This window comes from Squalius cephalus, assembly GCF_949319135.1.
Source record: "Squalius cephalus genome assembly, chromosome: 2".
Lineage (NCBI taxonomy): Eukaryota > Metazoa > Chordata > Actinopteri > Cypriniformes > Leuciscidae > Squalius > Squalius cephalus.
This window is the reverse complement of record NC_137123.1, coordinates 49,225,224-49,240,274: the sequence shown is the minus strand read 5'-3', so window position 1 is coordinate 49,240,274 and position 15,051 is coordinate 49,225,224. Positions and strand designations below refer to the sequence as shown.

The window sequence follows — 15,051 nt, the reverse complement described above, 5'->3', positions numbered from 1 at the left end:
TGTGTCTTACTGAAAGCTCTCATTGGCTAATTGATAGTATAATCAAGAAGGTGCCTCGGCTTGTTTCCTGGGACAACTGGTTGTGCTTCTTGCTCATTTGCATTTTGTTCATTTCATTTTTTACCCATATGTCCCAAGCACGGGTCTGACCTTTGACTCCCCGCCTCCGCTGCCGCACTCTCCTTTGTCGTACCACCATTTGTTTTTCAATTTATCCAGAAGCCCCTGCTCGTTCAGTTTTAGCACTGCAAGGTTTACCGCGTTTCTTAAACAAACGATAAAACATACTTGTCAGACAGCATGAGGGGGGGCGGGGCTGCAGCGGGCCACGCCCCCCACAAGTTGCATAGAATGAATGGAACATTGGGTTAGACAATCCATCAATCAATCAAATCAACCAACCAATCAAAATCATGTTAAACAACCCATTAAAATGTAAGGTGGTCGAGCTTTAAGAGTTCTTTTTTAAACTCAAACTCTTGTGGCAGGAGGCTAGAACAGAGGAGGATCAGCAATAGTATCAGTTATTACACAACCGCACATACATATCCTCAAATCAGTTAGCAGAAAACAATTTAAGCGTTGAGGCAAACAAATCTGGTTAGATGTATCAAGAAAGACAGCATGCATAGTTCAAACAGTGCATCATCAAATGCATTCATCATCAAGTTACTGTTTTCAGCCTCTGAATCATCAGCTTAAACATTCTGTAATGCTTATGGCGACCATTCAAAATTCAAGTGCCCAAACGCATGCATTGATTATTACTGCTTATCAATAATAGCTTTTGTCATAACAAAACAGTCTGGTTGCAAGAGGCCATTGCTTCAGTCATTAAGAACAGACATGCATTCAATAAAACAGATGCTAATGGCAAACATGAGTAGAAGGGGTTACAGTGAACTCAAATTAGCATATTAGCTCTTTGGTACTAAGTGTAAATCTTGTCCCCGGTTTTTCACTACTACACTATGCTTTGGTTTAGAGGGGGTAGAAAGCTATTAGCAATATAGTTAATAACTATAAATAGTTCAACCGTTTGCCAATGTTTGCTTCATTGAACACATGGCAGTCGATTATCAGCAAAACAGGAGAAAACAAGGCTTCAGAAATTGTAGACTATTGGAGGGGGGGGGGGGGGGGGGGCACATCTGAAACCTTCTCTTCATTTATCTACTGTGAGCTCCACGAGTAGACCTGGTAATTCCTGGAAAAGAATCACATGAGCTAATCTATTATGTTTAGGGCTGTCAAAATTATAATGGTAACACAAGCAATTAATTAAATGTTTAACGCCGTTAACGCACTTTTCATATATCAGCAAACAAACAAAATTATTGACAGGCAGAGTGTTTCGGCTTAATCACCACTCCCCTGACTCAATTGTAGAGATCAAACGATAATCGGTTTTGTCAATATTTTTTTCCAATATTTAAGCATTTTTCTTTAATCGGATATCGGTTTTGTAATACGCTGCAATGGATTTCAGTAGTTTTCAGTTTTCGTGCTCAGTAGCAACATTTTGAGTTGAATTTCAAGAAATAATTGCTTACTGCACTGTTAGTTATCAAGCTCATTAAGAATAAAATATCACATGTAAGATTAAGTCCATAAAGTACATGAAAATTGTTACATTATTTATTGCATATATATATATATAGACAATTACCACACTCAATACTTACACTTAATATTTAACTTTTCTTTTCTCAAAAAAGGAATTGAATGCGTTAACGTGTTAATTACAAAAAAAAATTAAATTAATTTAAATATATATTTTAATTATCTGACAGCCCTAATAATTTTTTATATAATCGCAATTCATTGTGCAATTTTATAATGGTGCTCACTTGCTTCCTATTAAAATCTTACAACTTGACTTGTTATTAAGCTTATGGTAAGATTTGTTCGACACTACATTATACTCCATTTTCTATGCCATCCTTCTCGAGAGCACCGGTTGCTAGGTAACCTGCTTGTCTCCTGTCAGCTAGACTTTCTAAAGCCCTCACTATCTCTCCAGTTTCCTTGGTAACTCTCTACACTGCTGTTTCTGCTTAGGTTACCACTCATCCCTACACTCAGAGCTGCTATTACCTAGTTTACCTCATTTTAAAAGGGGACCCCCGGCCTACATCAGGGTAGGTGGGATACTATAACAACATGGGCCATATTGTTATACTACTCCACCCACCTTAAAGCAGATCCCTTGGGTGTAGCGATGCCGTAGCCTTTAGAGTCAAGGTTCCCGCCGACCTTCATGGTGTCACAGGGCTTGCGCTGTTCGATGTACTCATTCATAGTGGACTCCAGAAGGTAGGCATATTTGCCTTTGGATTTCCGGACACGCAAAACGCCTTCCACTGTGTTTTTAACAAACACCGAAGGTTCTGCGCTCTTCATGTATTGCCACATCTTGTCAAAGAGAGCAATCTTGGATCTCTGGTTAAAGTAAAGACAGAGACAAAAAAATAGAGAAGGAAAGAAAAGGAAAGGTTTAGATTCAAGGTAGTGAGGAAATGAGGCTTAGCAATGTCAACTTTTTCATTCTAGATCTGAATATCAAAAATAGGTCAATCAATGACATGATGTTTTTTTTTTTGCCTTCATCTAGTAATTTATTCAAAACTACATTACAATGCAATTCATTATTTGAATGCACAACATACAATGACTTAAATACACCTCTTCAAAGATGAACATGTATTTAATATCTAAATTAAAATTCATTTTGATATTTTTAAAGGCGATTAGGTCAAAAGCTATAATAAAGATAAAACAAATTCAATTCAATTGAATTTTATAAAAAATATAATTAAAAAAAACTTTATTTAGTACACTGGCATAATCTTTTATTATTATTATTAGTAAAATATTAAGCAGTTTTTCTAAAATATTTTAAATATTTGAAAAATATTTGTCTGTTAAATCAAAGTCTTGATCCTCGTGTGTCAAGGTCAATAAGTCTCAAAATATCAGATAATTTGATCTTTTCATGACATGACATGGTTAGTTCAAACCCACAAAAAAACAATGCTATTTGTGAATTAATAATTCATGATTTGTAAAAAATTGAAATTAAAAACGTTCTGGAAAATGATTATTTGTACACTCATATGTATCTAAGGTCTAAGGACAATGTGTTAATATTTTTTTTTACTTGATGGTTACACCACATGACATATTATCCATGGCAAGTTAGACAAGCATGTCTGCAGCCCTAAAAAATTAATTAAAGTCCATTTTGGTTCACTCACCCTAAAGAATTCTTTGGTGGAGCCTGCATCCAATGTCCCATAGGCAATCTCGGTCTGTTTGGCCAGGTCTTCGGCACTCTCGATAGGTGACACCATCCTCTCCACAGTAAGAAAGGCAGCCAGGTTAGCCGTGTAGGAGGAGATGATGATGAGGGTGAAAAACCACCACACACCACCAACTATACGGCCAGACAAGGACCTACACACAGCAAACACAGTCAGCCACACACAAACACTCACATGCTCCACCAACAGAACCAGCATGGTGTTACTGTAATATTTCAAAAGAAAGAAAGAAAGAAAGAAAGATAGGAAAGAAAGAAAGAAAGAAAGAAAGAAAGAAAGAAAGAAAGAAAGAAAGAAAGAAAGAAAGAAAGAAAGAAAGAAAGAAAGAAACCCCTTTACTTTGGAGAAAATGGGGAATATGCAGCCGAAACACGGTACCACTCCAAGAGGGCAGAAAACGGCGACCTTGTGCACTTTACTGTTCCCAGCCGGATGAGTATATGTTCACAGAAGAAATGTTCAACCAAATTTTAAACCACAACTTCGATTAAACATTTCTAATCCTGTGTTAGCTCTTTCTTCTTACCCATGGAACACTGAAGTTACTATAACTTACATATAATAATAAGATATTTTACAAGTTAAATAACATCTAGATTATTTCCAGTGGAAATGGGTACGAAGCAAGAACTGCAGGAGTGTGAACATACACAAACCACGGCAATGGTGGGAAAACTGTTGGTGCACAAAGACGAAAGCACACCCCACGCGCTAGCCAGCTAGCATTAGCGCTCACTGCACGCACCAACCTTGGCGAAATATCGCATCCCTGCTGCATAAAAGCGCCCAGAGAAAACCATAGACTATTAAAGATGCCAAATTCGTTGGTAGATTCGCTAGGGCCCAGCTGCCCATCCTCAAACTCTTCAGTGTGCCACTCGTAAGGGCTGAAGCGGCTAACAAGGAAGAGCACAACGCTGACTCCAATGTAGGCGAATACAATGCACATCCAGATCTCGTAGGCCAATGGGTCCAGGAAAGAGAAGACACCCGGCTTGGATTTCTGTGGTTTCTTGATCATAATGGATATGCCAAGACTCATGAAAGGTTTCGAGAAGTCGATCACCTCCTCTCTGACCAAAGTGATGGTGAGAGGAGCTACAGCTATGTCTGCTTTCTGTCAACAGTAAAGAGAAGAGGAATCGGGTAAATGAGAGACATACACACATATATAAGAGATGTACATTAACGGTCAAAATATTAGAATAATTAAAGTCCCCCTGTGGTGAAAATCAAGGTTTTAGTATTGTTTATACGTCTATGAGGTGTTTTTATATGCTTTAAGACAAACCATGTGTAAATTCACATGTCAGCACCATTGCTGAGTATTTTTTCCTTCAAAGCGCGGTTTAAAATCGCCTGTGTTTCCGACGTCACAAACTACCATGTAATCTCGTCAATGAGTGGATCTCTGAGCTGGTTTGAATGAGTGGAGGCGGGGCTAATTTGCATATTCATAGAACCACGTATACTAAATGAGGCAAGGGTGTAGAGTTACATTCAAGCTATTTTAAAGCTACACTGTGTGATATTTTCCCCCATCTAGCGGTGAAATTGTATATGACTACCCAGTGAATATTAGTTTCTGTTCCTTTCAATTCCGAGGGCGTTTTAACTCCTACGGTGGCCGTATTATTTCAAATCTGCCGGCAGTCGCGAGTAATCTCCCCCTCGCATTCGTCACGGTGTCACTGAGTGTAAAATGCGAAAGGCGAAGCTTGAATTTCCAGGTATGTCCCTCTTTGGCTAATGTATTTTCAAGATGGAGGCGCAACATGGCTGCCGCCATTCAAGCGACTCGCTCGTATGTATTATAAAAGGCAGATTTTACGCTTACGAGAATACTTTATTAGTTGGTGGAAGCAATTACACATGAATGAGCACATATACTTTTGATAGAACAAAGTGTTTTTTGCTAAGAATCAACTTAAAAAGTTACACAGTGTAGCTTTAAGACATGAAGTTTTTTTTTTAAGGAAAAAAAGCTTAAATATGTCATTTTAGTGATCAAAGTTTTAAGGGATAAAATGATTGACTACAGGGGGACTTTAAGAAGACTCTTTTGCTCACCATTTGATAAATTCAGTAAAAGCATTTTCTATTTTAATATGTTTTGAAATTTAATTTATTCCTGTGATGGCCTAGCTGATTTTTCAGAAGCCATTACTCCAGTCTTCAGTATCACAGTGTCCTTGAGAAATCCTAATAATTTGTGTTTCAGTTATTAATAATGGTTGTTATTATGATCAATGTTAAAAAAGAAAAGTTTTGATGCTTAAAACTGTGATACATTTTTTCCCAGGCTTCTTATATGAATACAAAGTTTAATGAATATCGTTTATTTGAAACAGAAATTCTTGGTAACATTATAAATGTCTTTACGGTCAATTTTGACTAATTTGATGCATCCTTCCTAAATAATCCTTCCTTTTTTTTTTTTATTACTTTCCCCAAACTTTTGAATGGCAGTATAAAGCGGTTTACACAAAAATATTAGGCAGCACAACTGTTTTCAACATTGATAATGATAAAAAGTAATTCTTGAGCAGCAAATCAGCATATTAGAATGATTTCTGAAGGTGTGACACTGTGACATGTTTTTAATGTGTCATGCAACAAGACTGGAGTAATGATGCTGAAAATTCAGCTTTGCATCACAGGAATAAATTTTAAATAGAAAAATTTAATTCTAATAATATTTCACAATATTACTGTTTAACTGTATTTTTGATTAAATAAATACAGCCTTGGTAAGCAAATCCAGAAGAGACTTCTTTCAACAAAATATAAATATATTTTGACCTTTAGTGTATGATGAAAATAACATTTTCCTGGAGCTGTTGTTCACTGTTTCTCAATAGTGCACTCGTCTGAGTGAGTGTATGCTTTACTCACCCCATACACCAGTTCCCCAACCATGCCATTCCAGATCTTAGTCTCAAAATCTCGTGCGCCATACTTTCCATCTTCTACAATCCTCAGCTGATACTTAAACCCACAATGCTTAGCAATCTCAGCAGCCAGGTCCACACAGTATCCTTCATAACGTTCATTATCGGTGAATAACTCTGCATTCTTTTTCATCATTACATATGGTGCCTCCTACAACATGCAGAGAAATATATTGACACATTTACAAAATTTAAGTGATTTCAATTGCTCTTGATATAGAATATCATGGAATATCTCTTACCAGGATTGTTGTCACAACCACAGTTTTATTCTCCATTCCCATGGTGTCGTTAGGGAAAAGGTCAGATTTCGTCACTGCCATTTTATCCATCTCATTCCAGTAACCAATCTGAGAAAAAGTACACACTCATGAAATAGAAAGTGCGCTTTTGTTGAAAATACAGAACACAAATAATCAAATGTTTACCACGTGCTAAGAGTTAAGGTTAGGAATCAAGAACCAGAACTGTTCTAATGTTTTTGTTTTGGATATAGGGTACCGTTAGTGGCTCTTTAGTGTCTGTATTTTTTATGCAAATGTAGACAGAAAACTGTGCTAAAATATTCTGACAGTGTTTCCTACATCGCTATTCAGTGGTGGTGCTGTGGCCCGACTGAATCAACAGTGCCAAAAAAAACAACAGATATTATGTTTGAACTGGGGTGTCTGCTTGAAGTCTGACTTGAATGTGATGAAATAGAAAGACTGTTTGCAGTTAAATAAGACAAAGACCATAAATTGTCAACACACCTTTATATTGTTTTGCCCCCATCCTCACAATCATTGTGATCTGGTTTAATAATTACTTTTATTAACCAGTTCTTATAATGTATCACAAAGGCTAAAGAATAATTTCCCATCTTTCCTAAACTTCCACATACCCCTCACCCCTAATGTCTTCAGTATTTTAAGAAAGCATATTTTTATTAGGCCAATGTTTTCAGCTACAAATGAAAGTGTAGTACTTTCATATTGGTTAAATACACTTAACCCATTCTGCAGAAGTCAGCCAAACTTTTTTTTGTTGTTGAAAGAAGTCTCTTATGCTCACAAGGCTGCATTTATTTGATTAAAAATACAGAAAAAACAGTAATATTGTGAATTATATTATTATAACTATTATTATTATATTATAACAATTTAAAATAATTATTTTATTTTTTAATACATTTTAAATAGTAATTACTTTAATTCCTCTGAGGCAACGCTGAATTTTCAACATCCATTATTACCAGTCTTCAATGGTTTATGATTATTCAGAAATCATTCATGCATTTCTCATGAAACACCGGTGCTCAAGAAACATTTCTTATTATTATGAATGTTGAATAGAAAGTCCAAAAGAACAGCATTTATTTGAAATAGAAGTTTTTACTTTTAAAGTCTTTACTGTCATTTTTAATCAATTAAATGTGTCCTTGCTGAATAATTTTCTTAAGTAAAAAACAAAAACTTGCTGACTTCAAACTTTCAAACCATAGAGTAGGTAAAGATACAGGTAAAGATGGTAAAAAAAAACATTCAAATATGCGGTAACACTTTACAATAAGATTCATTAGTTAACATTAGTTAATGTATTAACTAACATGAACAATGAGTAATACATTTGTTACTGTATTTATTAATCTTTGTTAACGTTAGTTAATAAAAATCCAGCTGTTCATTGTTTGTTCGTTAGTTCACAGTGCATTAACTAATGTTATCTAATACAACTTTTGATTTTAATAATGTATTAGTAAATGTTGAAATTAACATTAACAAAGATTAATAAATGCTGTAGAAGTGCAGTTTACCATTAGTTCAGGTTAACTAATGTAGTTAACTAATGTTAACTAATGAACCTTATTGTAATGTGTTACCAAATATGCTATCAAAGAGTATTACTTGAGTTAATTTTTTTTAATTCATTATATAATTATTAGGACCAGTAATTAGAACTTATTGTAAGGCAGCGGTGCAGGAATCATTATTTGGCCTCATTAAGTGCTATTGAAATCAGAATATCTTGTAAGAATTCTTCAAATTCCCATCCCTACTAGAAATAATCAAGATCATGAAAAAAAGCAGAGATTTAGTTCCAGGCTGTGTTACCTTCACAGGGCCGCTGTTTTTCAGCTCCATGACATTGACTGTGTAATTCACTCTTCTGCCGTACTGATCGAATTGAATATTCCCTGTTAATCCATCCACACGCACCTGAGCAAACACACGCACAAATGTTAAAAGGCGTAAAGTTCTCATACACAGACATCAGGCATTGGTGATGTGTTGGAAGGGCGGACCTGTTTGAGAGCACGCTCTATCTCCACCCCTTGAGCCCACGGCACCGCAGGATTGGCCAGGCAGTCTCCGTTGTTGCCACGGCGACTGATATCAATCCTTTGTTTATGCAGAAAGCGGAATGCCTCTGTCATTACTTGCACAGCATCATATGTGAGAGCGGAAGTGTACTGCAAGGTAAAGAAATATGAAGACCATAAAAATGTATTCCACAAGTCTCTTTTGGTGTTTAAAGGCCCTGATATACTTCAAGCAAAATCATAGAACTAAATGAGAAATCATAGAACTAACAAAATCAGGCCAAAGCGAAGTTCGTTTAGAGTTCGTATATGAAAAAACAAGCTTGCCAAAGAGAACTTTCCGGTTTGCCTTAGCTGGTAAACATCTTCGAACTACCATAGAGTGGTGCAGGTATGACGTGAGAACCGGTAGTCTAATTCACCGCTGGTTCCTTCGAGATTTTCCTATTGGGTTTTTCGATTTATGAGTGATAAACATAACTTGACGATACTTTGACGTTTTGTTCTACAGCGTAAACTGCACACACTCACACCACACACGCTGTCTTATCTAGTTACTTATTAAAATGTATGTCGTTCAGGCACCACTCTATTGGTCAGTGGTGATTACATAATAGGTGGTTGCACTCTGAGGCTCCGCCTTCTTTGACGTGGAAATCTTTCCCGGTTCATTTCTTCTGTTCAGTCAGTCGAGGTCAGACGGCCACAAGTAAAAACATTAAAGAACTGGAGAGCCTCTTTATGGTAGAAATTAAAGATATAATTCTAATTGAAAGAGACACTGCCACTGTTTTTTCATGTTTAATACTGTAAAGCTGCTTGCTTCTAATCGATTGTATAAAGTTCAATATAAATGAACATGACGCGACTTTACTGGAGTGCCGTGAGTACTTCGCCGTGAGTATATCTGAGCCATTATGATAGATAATATAACATTCATAACAAATAGAGGTTTGATGTTGACTACGTTAAAAAATGCTGTGAGCCGCATCTTTATTGCAGCATAATTTAAATATTTGCACTCCTTCACCCTGATTCTGCTATCTGCTCCAGGGTACTCCTTCTCTTCCAGTGCTTCCCAGCGCTGGTCAAATTTAGCAACAAGCGGGTCATCAAAATCCACTATCTGGAATCCAGATACATTCGCTCCTCCATACTGAATCTTGGACAAATCTCCATCCACAAAGCCCTGAAAAACACACACACAGACACACTTTCTAATAACATAATTCAAGTTATACACGCTATTGTATTGTTAGCATCACAAACAAAAATGCTAACTCACTCATTCTCTCACACACACACTCTGATGAATGTCATATGGATTTGGAACAAAAACCCAGCTAACAAAAATATGTTCTAAGAATGTTTTGCTAATGTTTGCAGTGATGGAAAGTTATTTCTGAATGTTCTCTGATCGATCAAAATGTCCAGTTTTTTTTGTGGTTATGCAATTATTAAGGGAACATTGCATTTTATCATCCTGCAAACATTTTGGGAACGTTACTTTTTAATGTTCAACAAACAAGTAGTAACATTTAAAAAATGTTAGACGAACATCCAACAAAACGTTTCGGAAGTTGTATTAACAATGTATAAATAATGTTTTTTTGCTAATGTTTTGAGAACATTATTAAAGACCAGATAACTCTGAACATTGCATAACTGTGAGAGAACCTTTTTCAGAGGTAGATGGTACTTCAGAGAGTAAATGAAGACAAAATGTTCATTTTTCAACCTTTTCTTTAAAATATATATATGCTTGACAACTTACAAAATTTGCAATGATGTAATGATATCCTTTCACATGTCGACCGATCGTAATGACCTGAGGGGAAGCAGGCAAAAAAAAAAGTCGTTCACAAGAGCAATTTAATTAAAGAGTCACATAATGAATGTTAAAGGTGTACGCAATACATCATTCTTTAACTACATTTCTGACCTTACACGTATATTGTAAAGTGTTTTTAGTACGCCGTTCACCTGCTCCATAATGTCCTTGACTTTGTCTTGTTCGCAGTCTAGGATGACTCTCCGCTCTTTCTTGTTCTCCAGGTCCTGAAAGAGGGAGCGATATGCCTCGTCTTTCCACTCATCCTTCAGGTTTCCAACGTTTATGGCTGTTACCTGCCATTTCCTCTCTGCTGCTGTGTCCAGCACTGCCTGCAGGGTTGACAGACCTACATAGAGAGATGCACAGCATGTGAGCATGTGAGTGCTTCAAATCAAATGTCTTCATAAAAAATTTCATCAATCTGCTCTAGCTTTAATTACCTTTCTAAAGTGCAATTGCTTTAAAACCCCACGTCTATTAGCTTCGCTGTGTCTTTTTAAACGAGATTCAATCGCAATTACGGCTTACTCTCTGTTTTAACCACTGTTCTACCTTAATCAACCACCACTCCAAATTACACCCAAAGACCTTGATATCAGGTATTTTTATTGCACTAGAGGGGCCCTTGAGACACCTTTTCTCCTTCATTTATCATTTCTCCTCCCCGCTCTCTTTATTACAACATTCTCTCTTTTGGTCATTTGCCCTTTCGTACTCCTCTTCTCTTAAGCTTCCCTCCTTCCTGCACATCTCTCCCCCTCTGCCTCTCTCTATCTCTCTCGGTTGATTTCATATCTAGGTCTTGGGGAGAGATTTATTTCGCTGCCTCAAACCAGAGATGCAGCATATAACGGACACTCCAGCCAACGGTGAAAACATTCAGCCAACATAGTCGCAATGACAGACATTCTGACACTGCCAAAAAATGTGGGTAAGAGCTCACAGAATATGTCCAAGACTGAGTTACGATATGCAATATTTGTTAGCCTTTTTACAATTCTTGTTACATAGAAATATGTATGTATTTCTCAGAAATTATTTAAAAGAGATTATATATTTTTTTCAGTCAGAAGAACCATCATTTCAACCAAACAGACTGTAATTGACTTATCTGGAAACCTTAACATATCTGAACATTTTAAATTTGTGATTTCCAGGCCTGGAAAAGTCATGGTCATTTTTATAGTGCAATATAAATAATATTGAAAAGGGCTTTATCCAGTAATAAAGCTAGATTTCAGCTGGATTCCTGTAACAACTCGAATAATTATGGAGATTTATTGGTTAAAATATATAAAAATGCCACACGCAGACATTCATAAACACCAAAAAAAAAAAAAAAAAAAAAAAAAAACACCTTTACATCAATTCACAAAAATGGACACATTACTTAAGCATGAAAATGGCTTTCTTCTAGAGTTGCTGTACAGCCAAAACAGTTTTTCTTTGCATGAATTTCCTAATATCACAGTAAAGCTGCTTTGAAACAATCTGTAGGCCTATTGTAAAAAGCGCTAAATAAATAAAGGTGACTTGACTTGACATTGGAAACACTGGCACTCTCATCAGAGAAGAAATGATTTGGGAAACTAGTCTTCAGAAAATGTAATAAGCTAATCTTCAGGAAAATTTGCTAAATAAAAAAATGCATTAAAATTAGAGAATTGACAATGTTACTTAATTGTGAATACTAAATATATTGCCCAGTGGTAAATGCAATAATGCAAAAAAAAACAACAACCAAACATTATGTCTTAATCAGCTGAGGGTGGGTCAAGTGACACATGACAAGATAAACTTGAAAATGGCTTGGATTCTATTTTTGCGTTATCTATTTTTTCAGATTTCCCATAACACTACATTACACGTATTATACAATATTATCTGATTGGCTATGACTATCATTCTGCATAGCAGTTTTACATTTGGACAGATAAATTGCTTGTCAAGAGAAACATGTCATGTCACATCTGGTTAGGTATAAAAGACAAAGCCTGCAAAAAAAAGTAATGAAGAAATAAATAAAAATAAATGACAGAAAACAGGTGTGAATAAAGCAAAAACCAGTGAGTGAGTGAATGAAAAAGAGAAAGCGAGAGAGAGACTGTAATGTGCTTATCTGTAAGCACTCCCAACTCACATGCTCTTTCTCCAAGAGGCGTTTCACCACAAAGTAATAGGACTATTGATTAAATTCTCTAGTGTATGTGTGTTGATGCGTGTGTGCAGGCAGCACTGAAAGACCTTGCCTGAGAAAAAAAGATAAAGAATGCATGCATTTCTCAAAAGAGAGACTGTTTACCTCTGTCGCTGTCATACAGATAGGCAAACTTCTCCCACTTGTAATACTCCACAAGGCTGATGAGAGGGCCTTTGATATCAGGCCTCATCTGCAGAACAAACTGGTTGAGTCCGTCAGCTGGAAAACTGGGCGTGATGAAGGACACGTGCAGCGTCTCGCAGAACGACGTGATGGTGTTCACCGACTTCTTGTCGTAGAAGCCAAAGATGGCATAAACTCCTCTAGAAAACTGTGAGCAAACTGAAAAAAAGAAGAAGAAAAAAAACAGTAACAGCCACAAATATTTACAACACGGCTCAAAATAAACAACGAGACGCGTAGTGGAAAACAATACCACAATTCTCTCAGTTCAGTTCTCTTATTCTTAAAGGGATAGTTCACTTTGAAATTAAATTTTGGTATGTTTTAGCTTACCTCAAGGGCATCCAAGATGTAGGTGTCTTTTTTTCCGCAGTAGTTTCAATTTTGATATTTTTAGGTCAAACCGTTCTTGTCTGTCAGGCCTATAATGCAGGTCTGTGGTCACTGTCTCAAAGAGCATGCACAGAGAAGTCCAAATTAAACAATTCCCCATCGTAAGTACACATTGATGGCCTAAGACACGAAACGAGCGGTTTGTGTGAGAAAACAAACAGTATTTATATCGTTTTTTAACTCTTGTACACAGCCACGTCCAAGTGATCTGAGGGCGCGGGCGCTTCCTGCTGTGTGACTCGTACGCAGACTGGTGCATAGATATATATACACTAGATGTCGCCTTGGCTACGGCAGTTCATTGGAACGAGTTCATTGGTTCATTGCTCTTTGAGACAGTGACCACAGACCTGCATTATAGGCCTGACAGACAAGAACGGTTTGACCTAAAAATATAAAAATTGAAACTACTGCGGAAAAAAAGACACCTACATCTTGGATGCCCTTGAGGTAAGCTAAAACATACCAAAATTTAATTTCAAAGTGAACTATCCCTTTAACATCATAGGAAGGGGACTATAGAGTGCCTGTAGTTCTAATGGTTGATATACTGTACTAGTCTGAGAGTATTGAGCTTAATCGCATCTGATCTGGGAATGTGTGACTGAGCATTGAAGAGAAAGAAATGGATTAGATACAAATGATGCCCACTCGGGCCAGCCGGGCTTTTTAAGTACAATAAATCTATGCAAACATGATATAAACACTCACTGCCAACAACCTCTTTAGTTGATACTACATTTTGACAGAAGCCACTAAATGATCTTCACTGCAACCACTAAGACAGAAATCAATTGGAGAATTAAGTGTGTTTACTTGCACTTTGAAGGTTCTGAAGGACTAAATAAATAATTAATTTTTTAACGTCATGTAATCTTTTTAGTCCAACTGAAATCATGTCAGTATCTTTTTAGGAAAGTCGGACTAATAGATTTACAGTATATATTGCGATTCATCCAGCATACATGTTAATCAGAAAAAAAAACTCTAGTGTTGTCCATAAATACTTTCAGAATATTTTGAATGCATATTTTGTCATGTATACTTGGATAGACAGATGGACACTCAAGCTGCTTGACTACAAAGAAGCCTGCTGTATACTTAATGTTGAAGAAAGACAGTTGATCTAGTAGTTAAAGAAAACAAAAATAAACCTGGCACATACAAATTTATCAAAATGAAACCCTGAACTGACCTAAGTATACAATAATCTAGTTCTGACACACTATTCAGATATTTCTGATAAAAACAAGCAACTGTATCTCAAACATAACAAGATCATACACAGCACCACAAATGTATCAGCATTGTGAACAAAATAAAGACCTGAAATTTAGACATGTATACGATATCTATACAAAAAATCTAACAAAAACAATTAAAGGTCCAATTGATATTGGTAACAAGAATACTCTCTGTAAAAAACCTTTCAGACAAAGATGATTCTCTACAGTCAGATTTGATCAGCCAATGGCGTTTAACATCAATGACTTGATGCATCTTGAGTATATGCACAATTATATGCTCAAGATTATGCATCTTTAATATAAGCACAATAATGTGCAATTGTACAATTAGTCATTTAATACCATCTGCGTCATTAACGAGTGGGACTTTTTGCTGATTTTGAAGTTGAATTTGTACCCACCACAATATCTATACAAATATTAAAATATTATCTATATTAAAAAAATAGAATGTGGAAAGCTTACAACGCAATGAAAAAGCAATTCGTCATTTTTTAATAAATAATTAATATGTAACGCAAAATTACTTTTGCACTGACCAGACAGGCCTGATCTCTAAACATTGTCACAAAAATAAACTGCTTAAGTATGTACACAGCACCTGCACACTCTGGACTG

The 15,051-nt window shown here is 36.2% G+C and overlaps 1 protein-coding gene across 4 annotated transcripts in view; it reads right to left on the bottom strand.

Moving 5' to 3' along the window:
- Positions 1-15,051, bottom strand: part of gria2a (glutamate receptor, ionotropic, AMPA 2a) — a 36,892-nt gene that overhangs the window by 3,722 nt on the left and 18,119 nt on the right. For 2 of the 4 annotated variants that reach the window (XM_079849714.1, XM_079849712.1), the window contains exons 3-14: positions 12,713-12,952; positions 10,560-10,756; positions 10,351-10,404; positions 9,607-9,765; positions 8,559-8,726; positions 8,368-8,472; positions 6,517-6,624; positions 6,219-6,425; positions 4,073-4,440; positions 3,258-3,456; positions 2,195-2,442; positions 151-265 (exon numbers count right to left, since the gene is read on the bottom strand). In XM_079849714.1, the coding sequence (XP_079705840.1) occupies positions 151-265; positions 2,195-2,442; positions 3,258-3,456; positions 4,073-4,440; positions 6,219-6,425; positions 6,517-6,624; positions 8,368-8,472; positions 8,559-8,726; positions 9,607-9,765; positions 10,351-10,404; positions 10,560-10,756; positions 12,713-12,952 (2,168 nt within the window). The remainder of the gene's footprint in view (positions 1-150; positions 266-2,194; positions 2,443-3,257; positions 3,457-4,072; positions 4,441-6,218; positions 6,426-6,516; positions 6,625-8,367; positions 8,473-8,558; positions 8,727-9,606; positions 9,766-10,350; positions 10,405-10,559; positions 10,757-12,712; positions 12,953-15,051) is intronic. The other 2 variants (XM_079849715.1, XM_079849713.1) reach the window with 1 other exon arrangement.